The sequence below is a fragment of the Phascolarctos cinereus genome, unplaced genomic scaffold, assembly GCF_003287225.1.
Source record: "Phascolarctos cinereus isolate Bilbo 61053 unplaced genomic scaffold, phaCin_HiC Scaffold_726;HRSCAF=1367, whole genome shotgun sequence".
In the NCBI taxonomy this organism is placed as follows: Eukaryota; Metazoa; Chordata; class Mammalia; order Diprotodontia; family Phascolarctidae; genus Phascolarctos; species Phascolarctos cinereus.
This window is the reverse complement of record NW_027556098.1, coordinates 427,245,612-427,258,643: the sequence shown is the minus strand read 5'-3', so window position 1 is coordinate 427,258,643 and position 13,032 is coordinate 427,245,612. Positions and strand designations below refer to the sequence as shown.

General features: G+C 50.5%; 2 protein-coding genes across 2 annotated transcripts in view; one reads left to right on the top strand and one right to left on the bottom strand.

Moving 5' to 3' along the window:
* Positions 1-13,032, top strand: part of LOC110197847 (uncharacterized) — a 44,270-nt gene that overhangs the window by 20,923 nt on the left and 10,315 nt on the right. The window contains 1 exon segment of the mRNA XM_020971883.2: positions 2-672. Coding sequence (XP_020827542.2) covers positions 2-672 — 671 coding nt within the window.
* On the bottom strand, positions 1,254-12,671 carry LOC110197856 (uncharacterized). The gene is made up of 2 exons (XM_020971901.2): positions 12,234-12,671; positions 1,254-9,521 (listed from the first exon to the last, which is right to left on the bottom strand). Exon 2 carries the CDS (start codon positions 9,451-9,453, stop codon positions 7,813-7,815), a length of 1,641 nt encoding a protein of 546 aa, XP_020827560.1. The 5' UTR covers positions 9,454-9,521; positions 12,234-12,671; the 3' UTR covers positions 1,254-7,812.

The window sequence follows — 13,032 nt, the reverse complement described above, 5'->3', positions numbered from 1 at the left end:
GGAGTTACCCTTTAAATGTGATGAATGTGCGAAAGGCTTTATCTGGGTTTCACAACTTACTGAACACCAGAGAGTTCATACTGGAGAGAAACCCTATAAATGCCATGAATGTGGGAAGGCCTTCAACATCAGCACATCCCTGATTAAGCATAAGAAATGTCACACTGGAAAGAAACCCTATAAGTGTAATGAATGTGAGAGAGCCTTTTTTGATAGCTCCACTCTTATTGTACATCAGAGGACTCATACTGGAGAAAAACCCTATAAATGTGATGAATGCGGCAAAGCCTTCAGCCACAGCTCATCCCTTGGTCAACACCAGAGAATTCACAATAGAGAAAAATCTTATCACTGTAGCGAGTGTGGGAAGGCCTTTACTCGATTTTCTGGACTCAATATACATCAAAGAATTCATACTGGAGAGAAACCATACAAATGTGAGGAATGTGGCAAAGCCTTCACCAATGGCTCCTCTCTTAATCAGCATAAGAAAATTCATACGGGAGAGAATTCCTATAAATGTAATGAATGCGGAAAGGCCTTTAGACAAAGTTCACGCCTTATACAACACCAGAGAGTTCACAGTGGAGAGAAACCCTATACATGTACCAAATGTGGGAAAGCCTTCACCAATGGTTCATCTCTAGCAAGACATCAGAGAATTCATATAGGAGAGAACCCTTGAGAATGCAGTGAAAGTGGAAGAAAGCATCCATCAGACTTGTCACATTGTAACTCGGAGTCATGGTACATTACTCCATGGGACGTTGAGGACTAGAGCTCTTTTCTCTGTTTTCCTGTCATTAAACAGTGCATAAATACTTATTAAGCACCTACTATGTTTGCGAAGGGCAAAAGAGAGTTCCTGCCCTCAAGGAGCCTACATACAAAAACAATTTGAAGAGGGGAGGCTGGGATGGAGGTGCCTGAAAGTCCAGAGGACTTTCCCAGGATGGGAAATTAAGAGATAGCTGGCCTAGGCCCCTTCATCAAATGGAGGTTCTGGGAAGAGGTCCCTCCTCTCTGCCTCCCCCACCCCCCCCAGGTGGAGGGTACTGACAAAGTATGCATGTGTGAGTTCCAGGACTGAAGTGACCTTTCAGACCTTTCTGGAGTGTGATGGAAAAGTCCAGACAAGGCAGCTTCTGGATTGAATACACCCAGGGACCTTCAGATGGGGATAGACTTGCTCGAGTCTGAGGATGAGGGGTGAGGTGGTGGGTCTGCAATATGAAGGAGCAGCTGCCAAATACTGACCTTTTCCAAAAATTGTTTATTAAATTTTTCATTAAAGTGAAACTTTAGTAATGAACAGAACAGTGAAATAAAGTTTGCTTTTTCTAGCAAGTAAGAGAAATGCACCAGTGACATTTTTTCATCATTGGATTTTGTCCTTATCACAATTCACTCTCTAATCCTGTGCTTGGATTTACCCAAATAAGAACAAACCAAGAACAAAAACAAACCTTAAGTTCATCCTGAAATTCAGAAGCTGGAAAGGAACCTGTGAGATCAACCAGTCCGACCCAGTTTTGGTTTCAAAACCTCAGCAATCGGGGCAGCTAGGTAGCACAGTGTATAGAGCACCAGCCCTAGATTCAGGAGGATCTGAGTTCAAATGTGACCTCAGACACATAACACTTACTAGCTGTGTGACCCTGGGCAACTCACTTAACCCCATTGCCTAGCCAAAACAAAACCTCAGCAATCTTTCTGTGACTTGTGTTAGCATATTCCTGCCTCTATCCCCCCCCAAATATACACACATTCCTCCCCCCACCTGCACCCCATGGCCTTTGAGGTAGAAAAGTGACCCAGAGTAAATGAGGATTTATCTAAGTATTGATGTGTTGATCCTACATGGCTAAAAGGTACATGGATTTGAGTGCCAAACTACCCCTTTATACCTGGACAGCACATTGCAAAACATATCTAGATAATGATTTAATATTTGTGGATAATCTCATCTCTTTCTCCTTTCATCCCCCTTCCAATGGTGTTGAAAGGTGGTAAGCCCCAGCTCCACCCATCACCTATCACTCAGGGATTATGGCACTGGGTAACCAAAAGGTAGTGGTGCTCCCAAAGAAATGGGGAAGTTGGGAGGAGGGGTGGGTAGACAACAAGCCCTATTCTGGACTGGAGGAATTTAAAATTTCACTTGGGACACTCAGCTGAAGATGTCTAGCAGGCTGTTGGCGTTGCATGCCTGGACCTCAAGAAAGACACACAGACCTGGGAGTCATCTGTACAGAAATGATCACTAAACGTGGGCTCATAAAGGCACCAAGTCAGAGGATGTATAGAAAGAAGGCCCAAGAGAGGGCCTTGGGAGACCCAGACATGAAAAATGGTTTCTGAAAGTATACTGAGGAGTGGTCACAGGGGAGAGCCGGGAAAGAGGTATGTCCTAGAAAGGAAGTATTGGAGGGAGGGGAAAATCAGTCTGTCAGCAAACATTATTCAGCACCTGCTATGTGCCAGGTGTGTGCGAAGCGCTGGTTAACTACTAATCGATGGGTGGCTTTTTTTTTTTTTAATGAGAGAGTTTAAGCAGAATGAGAAGCAGGAAAAGACCCTTGGATCAGCAATAAAGAAATCACTGGTGACATGAGAGAGCAGTTTCAGTCAAGTTGGAAGAATTGGAAGGTGAATTCAAAAGGAGAAAAAGGGAATGAGGAGGGAAACATGAGACAATAGGCATCAATGGCTCTTTCTACTGGGAAAGGGAGAGGGCGAATTAGGTTAGAGGAGCTGGTAGGGCCACACTGAGGGTGGGGAAGGCCTGGGCGTACTTGGGGGCGGCTCAGAAAGCAACAAAGGATAAGAGAGAAAGGGGGGAATGATGGAGGGAGCAAGCCCCCAGAGGAGACAAAAGGGAGAAGACTGAGTACCTGCAGAGGGGTTGTACTTGGCAAGAAGAGAGGCCATCTCCTCATCAGGGACTGGACAGAGAAGAGGGGAGTATGGAGGGGTTTTAGGCACCCCTCAGTGAGAGGAGAACAGGGAGCTCGTGGTGGATGGCCTCTCTTCCCTTAGCAAAGTAGCAGTTAAGATTCTCTTGGGAGAGGAGCAGGGAATGGTGGAGGTGCCCTGAGAGAGGGAACATTTGAAATAGCCACTCCAGGAACTGTGGCAGAAAGGCAAGATGAGAAGGACTTCTGACTAGTTGAGATTAGCTAATGTAACTCTGCAGTGGGCCACTCTCCATCAGGGTCCAGCAGCATGCAGTAGGTGTGGAGAAGGCTGACGGTGGGGGTGGCCCATGGCTGGGGTCTAGTGAGGCATGGGCAATAAACACAGGTAATATGTGGTTGGTTTGGACTGTGAAGGGAGGAAGGTAAGGACAACATGGGGGTGAGAAGGAGTGAGGCAGGGCCAGAGATGGGAGGATCGGAAGCTATAATCACATAAAGGAAAGGAGTACTTCCTGGGATGAGGAGATTGAAGATGAAGGAAGAAGCTGATCATGAGAGTGGAAGAGGCTCTCAAACGGTTGGTGTTTGAGAAGAGATGAATGCATGTCTTGATTTCTCCGAGTAGGAGGAAAGGGTTGGGGCAGAGAGGAAGGCTGTGGGCCAGTCTCTGAGAAGGAAGGACCCAGACTTCAGGTGGATGATTGGACAAAGGCTCTGAACTTGGGAACTGAATGATCTGAAGATGGATTGAATGAATACTAAAGGAGAATCTGGAAGTTACTGGGAGGAACAAGGAGTTCTCCTCCTCCCCTCTGAGGCAGTGTCTCCTGCTTCCAAAGAAGCCAGGTGAGATCTAGGAGGCAGGGGCTAAATTTCAAGTAGAAAGGAAGAAGGGGAAAAGCTGGAAGTTTGACTACCATAAGATGAAGAAAAACCTACTGTTAGGGCCCCTGCCTTCCAGGGTCCTGTGATGGATGTACTATAGTGAGGAGAGACCTGAGGCAAGTAGACCCCCTCCCCACAACAGCTATTGCAACAGTCCAGGTGTGAGCTGATGAGAGTCTGTACCAGGGTTGGAGCAGCATCACTGAGAAGGGAGCTTATTCAAGAGATGCTGCAGAGGTGAAACAGACCAGAGGTGCTACAGAGGTGAAACGGACCAGAGGTGCTACAGAGGTGAAACAGACCAGAGGTGTTACAGAGGTGAAACAGACCAGAGATGCTGCAGAGTTGAAACGGACCAGAGATGCTGCAGAGGTGAAATGGACCAGAGATGCAGCAGAAATGAAACAGAAAAGAGACGCTGCAGAGGTGAAATGGACCAGAGATGCTGCAGAGTTGAAACGGACCAGAGGTACAGCAGAGGTGAAATGGACCAGAGATGCTGCAGAGGTGAAAACAGGCCTTGGCACCATATTGGATATGTAGAGCGAGAAAGAGAGAGGAGCCCAAGATAATTTCTAGGTTGGGAGCCTGAAGGACTAGGAGGATAGTGTTGCCTTCCACAGTGACAGGGAAAGGTGTGGGCTTAGGGGAAAAGATGAGAAAACACTCTGTGAGAACTGTCCCTAAGTGAGTTGGGCTACTTGGGCAGGTGGTGAGCTGACACCAAGCTGAGGCTGATTTCTTCTCACAAAGGTTTGATTGGTCACTTTCTGTGCCTGGTTGGATTGGATGGCTACTGGGCCTTCCAGCCTTCCCATACTGTGATTGTGATTTCTGATTCTATTGCTTCCCCCATGCTACCCAGTGGGTCAACCCTTCCTTGTAACAAAGAATAAAAGCAGAGGACAGAGGCAATTCAGCAAAACCAGGCACTATTCCACCCCGACAGGCCTTCACCTACACAATGACTAGAGCCAGGGCTTTTCCCCACGGGTCTCAGACCCTGTTGTTCAAAGCCTCTGCAGCATGATTTCACCCACTGGACAGTCCTTCAGGGTTCAAATTCTGGCTCTGCCCATTTTTCACTCAGCAACCTTCAGCAAGCTGAGCTTCCTCAGTTTCCCCTTCCTTAAAAAGATGGGCAAGAAAGGGTGGGGAAAGTCTGATTCCACAGCTGACTTGGTACCCAGAGACTCAGGCCTGAATTACTGATTTAACTCTTCCCTCTCCAGGGCCCATCTCCAGTCTCTACCACAAGACACAGGGGCAGGAACCTCTGTTAACATTTGCCTCTGGGGCTTTTGTTTGGTGTTCTGTATTCAAGAAATGGGTCTGCAGACAAATACACGGGGCAAGATCATTATAAAGGGTCTTAATTGCTACCAATTAACAAGCAGGCATAAAGTGACTACTATATGATGAGCACTGTGCTAAGCACTGGGGACACAAAGGAAGGCCTGACCTCAAGTAGCTCCCACTTAAAGTCCAAGGGAAGTCATGCTCATCCAGATCCCAAGCTTAGCCTGCTAAGTGAAGGACAGGGCTCTTTCTACCCCACCTGCAGTTGTACAGCCAAGGCCCAGCCCAGCACCAAGGAGGGAGAAATGGGGAAACTCCCAAGCGAGCAGTGAAGGCAAACATACCACCGCCCTACTCCCAAGCCAGACAGTCCCGCCCTGTACGATGTACCAGGACAATCTCCACTCCTGAGCCCAAACCCAGCACTTTCCAATGCACACTGAGAAGGCCTTGGCCAAGGCCTTTTCTTCCCCTCATCTCTCTGGGCTTGCCATTTGCACAGAAATGACCTCAGTGGGGCTCCCTGGCTAGGAGTGTGTGTTTGCGTATTTGTGTGTACATACCTGTGATCAGAGGGCACATGGTCATGGGTCAGCCCTGGACTTAGAGGACCTGGCCTCAAGTCCTGCATCCTCCCATCTTACTTAAGCTCCTCCCCCAATCTGGGCCTGTTTCTTCATCTGAAGAATCCTAAGCTTGGACTTGTCCTTTCCAGCTATGACCTTCCTGAACTTGGGAGAATTTTAAAGACACTAGTGGGTGGGGTACTTGCTGCCTGTCATGGGAGGCAGGGTTCGAGCAGGGAGAACCTTGGAACTGCTGAAGTGGGGCCCAGAGGCTTCAGTCCAGCACAAGGGCCACAGCCAGAAAGCCCCCTTTGCCAGCCCGTGGTAGGGAGAGTCTCTCTCCGTGGTCCCAGCTCCTCGAGAGAACAGTCCCAGGAATCAGAGCAGCATTCCCTTGGCCTGATTTGAGGGGCAAGGCATCTCTCACAAGGAGGGACACCAAGAAGCAATACACCCCAAGTTGGGATAATTCCTTCTCCCTTCCCTGCCTCGCCCCACTACCCCGAAGGGCTGGTCTACTGTATTTATAGGGTTTCTTGTGTGAAGCTCAGAAGATCACAGAAGCAAACCCTGAGATTTCACTGTGGTCTAAGCCTTTTGTATTTCATCAACAATGTTAAGTGGTCTGAAATTGAGGGGCTGACTCAACTGAGATCCTGGCTCGTTGGGTGAGGTGAACCCACTGAGGTGGCCAGACTCTAAGGTCAAGTCTTCCCCCCCACCAGGCCTCCTCCCTAAATATGGCTGGCAGCACCCATCCTCCCCACATAGCCCTTTCTGGCCTGAGGAAGAACAAGCACCTTTGCTGTCTTTAACACTCTTCCTGGGGCACTCGGCAAGTGGCAGAGAGGACACCAGGGAGCTGCAGAGGGCGAGCAGAACCAGGGCACCAACATCACACGGCCTTGACGTTGACGTGGATTTGAGAGCCAAGAACTCTGATCTGTTAACAAGGTTTTGGGGAAGACCTGACAAAGATTAAAAATGAAGGCTTTGGGTCCAGACTACTTTATCTTTCCTGTTTTCTCCAGCAACCCTCCAGAGACAGAAAAGCCTGGGAAGGCAGGGCCTGTGGATTAGCCCTGGGCCCCTGGGCTGACAGCCGAGGACCACAGTCCTTCAGGGATTGGATGTCCCTCCCTCTTTTCTTCAGGCCAAATGATATGCCTGGCTCCTGGAATCATTCCTCCCAGGGCAGGGCTCAGCCAGGACCTGAGGGCTGAGGGGAGCTCTAGCTGTCCCTCCCAGCTTCATCACTGGGGCCTCCACCTCTATTTTGAAGCTGCTCTGCCCGCCTGTGGCTGCCCCATTCTGAACCTGGCATGTACAGGGGACCCCCCTCCCCCCTTGTTTTGGTGGAACCTTTCAGGCTCTCAACATAAGGACACTCATCCTTATGTTTCTAGTTATCTTGCATTTTACCGTTTGTAGAACATTTCCTCAACACAGCCCTGTGAGGTAGGCGGGGCAGGTGTTATCGCCATTTTACAGAGGAAGACACTGAGGCTCAAAGTGGCCACACATCTAATGGCCCAGCTAAGATTTTAGCCCAAACCCAACACTTTCCAATGCACCAAACCATCATCCGATGCTTGATTTTGAGACCTACAGGATTAGCTCTCCTTCCCCCTTTGTGTCAACTGTAAATTTGATTACTCTACCTTCCATGTCTTACCAGTGTTTTAATAAAGAAATGTAGTTGTTCATGTGGAAAAAAAAGTCCCCCTTAAATAAATTGGACCACCAGAGGGCCCAACTCAGCACCCTCCAGGGCCCCTTCCTCAGTCCACACTGGAACTTTCCAATCAGCCCAGTTCAGCTCAGGTTTCTTTGCCTTTCCTGTTTTCTCTTGAAGCCTTCTAAGGAAATGTAATTCTACCAATTATAGAATTTGATCGATTATCTGTAGCTATCTCCTCCCAGAAGAGTTTCTAAGATGCCTGTGGACCAACACCACCTCCAGTGGGTCTGCACTCGTGAGCTCATTTACTTTGTGTCATGTCCCAGAGTAAATTCAATACTGCCCTAAGTCAAGGCGAGTCAGACAAATATGCACTCAACAGAGACAAAGCAGTTTTTTCTTAACCTTATTTAGTGCCTACCAAGGTGTCTGGCACTTAATAAATGTCTGCTAGATGAATGAATCACATTGATATTTTCTCTCCACTTAGAACTGACTGAGGTTCAACAGGTATTAAACTGTGGCTGAAGCTTCTGCCACAGTCATTAAGGGAACGTGATTTTTCCTCACTGTGAACACTCTGATGTTGAGTAAGATGTAAAATCTGACTGTAGGCTTTCCCACATTCACTACATTTATAGAGTTTCTCTTCAGTGTGTGTTCTCTGGTGTCGAATAAGTGCTGAGGAGAAACTGAAGGCCTTCCCACACTCATTACATTCATAGGGTTTTTCTCCGGTATGAATTATATGATGTTGAATAAGATATGAACGGTTGCTAAATGACTTCCCACACTCACTACATTTATATGGTTTCTCCCCAGTGTGAGTTCTCTGATGTAGAGTCAGGGATGAGCCCTGGCTGAAGGCTTTCCCACACTCATTACATTTATAGGGTTTTTCTCCAGTATGAATTTTCTGATGTTCAATAAGAGATGAGCCATGACTGAAAGTTGTCCCACACTCAACACATTTATAAGGTTTTTCTCCAGTATGAATTAAATGATGTTGAATAAGGTGTGAACGATTACTGAAGGCTTTCCCACATTCATCACATTTGTAAGGTTTCTCCCCAGTATGAATCCTTTGGTGCTGAATAAGGTGTGAAATCTGAGTGAAAGCTTTTCCACACTCATTGCATTTATAGGGTTTCTCTCCTGTATGAATTCTCTGATGTTCAATAAGGGATGAACTTTGACTGAAGGTTGTGCCACACTCATTACATTTATAGGGTTTCTCTCCTGTATGAATTCTTTGGTGTTGAGTAAGGTGTGAAATCTGGGTAAAGGCTTTCCCACATTCACTACATTTGTAGGGTTTCTCTTCTGTATGAATTCGCTGGTGTCTAATTAGTGCTGAAGAAAAACGAAATGACTTCTCACATTCAGTACACTCATAGGGTTTCTCTCCAGTGTGAATTCTCTGATGTTCTATTAGGGATGAACGATTCCTAAAGGATTTCCCACATTCATTGCATTTGTACGGCTTCTCCCCAGTGTGGGTCCTTTGATGCTGTGTAAGGTGTGAAATTCTCGTGAAGGCTTTCCCACATTCATTACATTTATAGGGTTTCTCTCCAGTGTGTGTTTTCCAATGTGAAATAAGATAGGAGCCCTGGCTGAAGGCTTTCCCACACTTATTACATTCGTAGGGCTTCTCCCCAGTGTGAATTCTCTCGTGCAGCGTGAGGTGTACGCTCTGGCTAAAGGCCTTGCCACATTCTTTACATGCATAAGGCTTCTCCCCAGTATGAACCCTCTGGTGCAGAATGAAGGCTGAGCAGTAGCTGAAGGCTTTCCCACATTCATGACATTTCCAAGGCTTGTTCTCTTCACAAATTCTCTCTGCTTTGATTGGGTTGGAATTCTGTTTTAAACTCTTCCCACGTGGATCAAGCTTCGGGGGCCTCCGCTCCATAGGTCTTCTGACTCTTGGAACCAAGACCGTCTTTGTACTTAAGGAGTTCTTGCTGTCATGGTGTCTGCGGCCACTGTTCTCAGCTGTGGCTTCAGGGGAGCTTAAATGGCTCTCTTGTTTTCCTCTCTTTTCCCTCTTGGTTTCTCCTACTTTGGAATCCAAGGAAACATCCCTTGGGAGTCTTTCCATTATTTCTGTCTGAGACGATCTTTCTTCAGCAATGCCCTGCTTTCCAGCTGACTTGTTGGTTGCCCAGTCTGAAAGAAACAAAAAAACCCTATCTCTATAAATGTCCGACTGAACGTCATTGCCTTGAAGTAGGGACTGATCCTTCTCCCTCAGTATCCCCAAGGTCCGCCCCAGCTGTGGGTGTTCCTCAAGATCCAATGGGTTGAACCATAATCATCCCTATGTAGAGGACATCCCTATGCAGATGGTCTATCTATCTAGCCTCAGTTTCTTCCCTGACCTTCCATCCCACATCACCAAGTGCTCACTGGACATTCCAAGCCGGATATCCTGGGGACATCCCCTTGCCCCTTTCAAACTTCCCTATTTCTGTCAAGGGCTCCGTCACCCTTTCGGCTTCCCAGGCTCATGACCCTAGCAGCTCCACAGGTTCCCTGACATGCACACCTCTCCTGCAGCTTCCTCCTCTCTATACCTCCTTAGACCCAGGGTGCCTCTCTGCAAGTCTCAGGTCAGTTATAGCTTTGTGTTGTTACCAAAGGGATTTTCCTAAATAAAGATTTGGCCACAGCTCTAAGCCCCAACTTAATCAGTCCTTTTCAGCCTCACCAAGTACCACTCCCTGGGAGTCTCAGCAACCCAGTCAAAATGGCCTACTCCGTTTCTTCCCTAAGACAGTTCACGTCCGGTCTGCAGGCCTTTGCCCTCAGCGGTCTGTCCCACCTCCAGCTCCCAGCACCCTTGTCTTCTCCCAAGACCCAGCTCCAGGCCCACCTTCTGCGTGAAGTCTCTCCTGAGCCTGCAGGGCCAGCCCTTACCACCCTCTGGCCACCTCCTATGGATCCTTTTCCTATGTAACCATTCACCCCTCCTGTGCCCTCATCAGAGCAGGAGCTCCAAGTGAGCAGGGATTGCTCCATTCTTGGTACTTGTATTATCCCCTGGTACCCAACAGCCGCCTGGCTCAGTCAGGGCTTCCACTGATGGCTTCTGCTGAGAGCCAGCTCCAAGGAGCCTGTGGTCAGATGCTCTGGGGTCTGGTCACAGGAGAGCAAAGGGGTAGGGAGAGGGAGGAGGCCAACTGCCCCAGGGCTTCATCTTCCTCTCATCATCCACCTAGCCCAGGCTGCCTGGACCCTCTGAAGGGTCCGCCATGTCACCCCCTACTCAATCCACTCCAGTGGCTCCCTATGGCATCTGTCCCTTAGAGGCCCCTGGGCCTTCCTCCTGAGCCAAGGCCCATTCTGGTGCTCCTCCTTTACAGCCTTATTCCATAGTTGTGTGCATTTGTTGTATTCCCCACTCCCACACATGGCAGGCATACCCAGGGCTTACCTGGCACATAGTAGGTGCTCACTAAATAAATACTTTTTGACTGACTCTCAACTTGTAGGAAACTGCTCCATCTGTTTATGTGTTTTAGGTTCCCTTTAAGGGACTTTAAAAATGCTGCTTCTGCAACACCCAAAGTGCCCCACCTCCAATGTCCCCCACAAGGGGACTCCGACTCTGTGGGACTTCCAGCTTTTGACACAAAGACTTTTAGAAGCTGAGAAGCATTGATTAAGCCCCTATTGTGTGCTAAGTCCTTTACCAACGTCTTATCTGAAAGAAGCTGGATGGCAGAGGAAGACAGCCAGGGCAGGAGAAAGGGTCCAGCCTTAGCAGGCACACAGGATGGAGGTATAAGGAGCCTGGACAGGTAGGAGGGGGACAGGGAGCCCCCAGAGCTCACTATGTGTGCGTGTGGAGGGTGGCTGTGGGGAAAGTGGGGCCTATGCCTGAGGGTAGGGCCAGCCCGGAGGGGGTGTGACAACCTGGCCTGCAGCCTCAGCACCGACACCTGGGCTGGGGGGGGGGGTCCTAGCAGGGGAGGGCTGGCTGCCAGCCGAGGGGAAAGTGTGAACACACAGGTGGGAGGGGGTCCAGGACAGACCCTGGGCTTTGAAGCCCCGATGGAGGGTGGGGGGCGGTGTCCATCCTATCCCGGCGTCCCAGCCCAGGGCCAGGCTCCCCCACCTCGGCCCGAGGGTCACGGGGGACCGGAGCCCCCTGCTCCCCTCGCCCCTCGGGGGTGCTTAGAGATGAAGCCCCCCACCCCATGGCTGCCGGCTGGGTCCCCCCTCCAGGAGCCTTCCCCGTCCGGGCACCCCGGCTCATTCCCCAGACAAGGGCCTATGTTATGCGCCTACTGTATGCTGGGGGGGAGGGGGCTCTGGAGGGCCCTCTGCACAGGAGTCCAGATCCTGGCCAGGGACGGGGGGGCCTGAGTCCGCAGCCTGCCTCAGTTTCCTCCCCTGTACGTGGAGAGGATGAAGCCAAACCAAAGGGCCTGCTTAACACCCCGCCCCGCCCCCCCTTCCACTCCTGGGAGCGGAGCCGACCCCTGGCCCCTGGGGAGGCAGCTTCTCTAGGATCTCTAAGGATGCCCCGCTTCAAAAGGCAAATCCCCGCTGTAAGAACTGGAGGCCCCGCCCCCACGCATGCCCCGCCCCCGCTGTTACCATGGAAACCGCGAGCCTGAGGGGCCCGTAGCCAAAAAGACTCAGGGCTCTCCTCTTCCCGCCTTCACTCCCGGCCCTAGAGGAACCCTTCCCCATCCCCTTCCCCACCCCCTCCCCTTCCCCGTCCCCGTCTTAGTCCCCGCCCCAGCCCTGCTCAGGGCCTGACTAAACACCTCCCTCTCCCTACCCCTCCCACCGACGCGAGCGCGCGGAGGTGGACAACCCCGGGGGCTGCGCCTGCGCCCAGGCAGCCTTTGGGGCACGTCTTCAACTCACCTGCGGATGCGCGTGCGCACTCACGAGTCCAAGGCGGCAGCCGCTCGTCGGGACTCAATTTCCCAGCGGCCCTAGCGGGAGGGGCTCGGCTCCCGCGGACTCCGAAGGAGTCGAGGCTGGGTCGGGGCCGAGGCCTGCGAAGCGATTCCAGTCCGCCCAAGACCCACCTGCCGCCCCTCTCGGACTGGGAGCACGGAACGCAGCGCCCTAGGCTCGACTCGGATCCTGACCCCCACTTTGGGCAAGGCCCTCCCTACAGCGACCTGGGCCTCTGCAGCTGCAAGTGGAATTAACGCCATTTACGGAGGCGCTGTGGGAATTGTAGACTGTTGTTTTCGATACGCAGGCGTCATTCCGGTGCATTGTGGTACTCGTAGTCCTATTCCCCCCCCCCCCCATGGACCTTGCGCAGGCGCAGTCTGGCGCGAGGGCCGAGTGCTTATCTCGCTTTGTCTGGCTCCGCGCACGCGGGGGGTGAGTCTGGCTCCACAGCGGCCCCTGCTGGGCGGGGGAGGAGGGGTGGGTCATAAGCTTCAGAGCTGCACGATGCTTATAAAGCTCCAGGCTTTGACACCTGAATTGTAGCCCTAGAGGTGCTTAGAGATCCTGAGGCCATGATGTCTTAGGCTCTGGAGCTGCAAAGTGCTTAGAGATCCTTCAAGTGTAATTAATAACGATGATAATAGCTGAGAATCACCTAGTGCTTTGCAAGCATCGTGTTGTTTTATTTTACCCGGCAGTCCAAGAGGCAGGGCTGTTGCAATCCCCATTTTACAGATGAGGAAACTGAGGCAGGCAG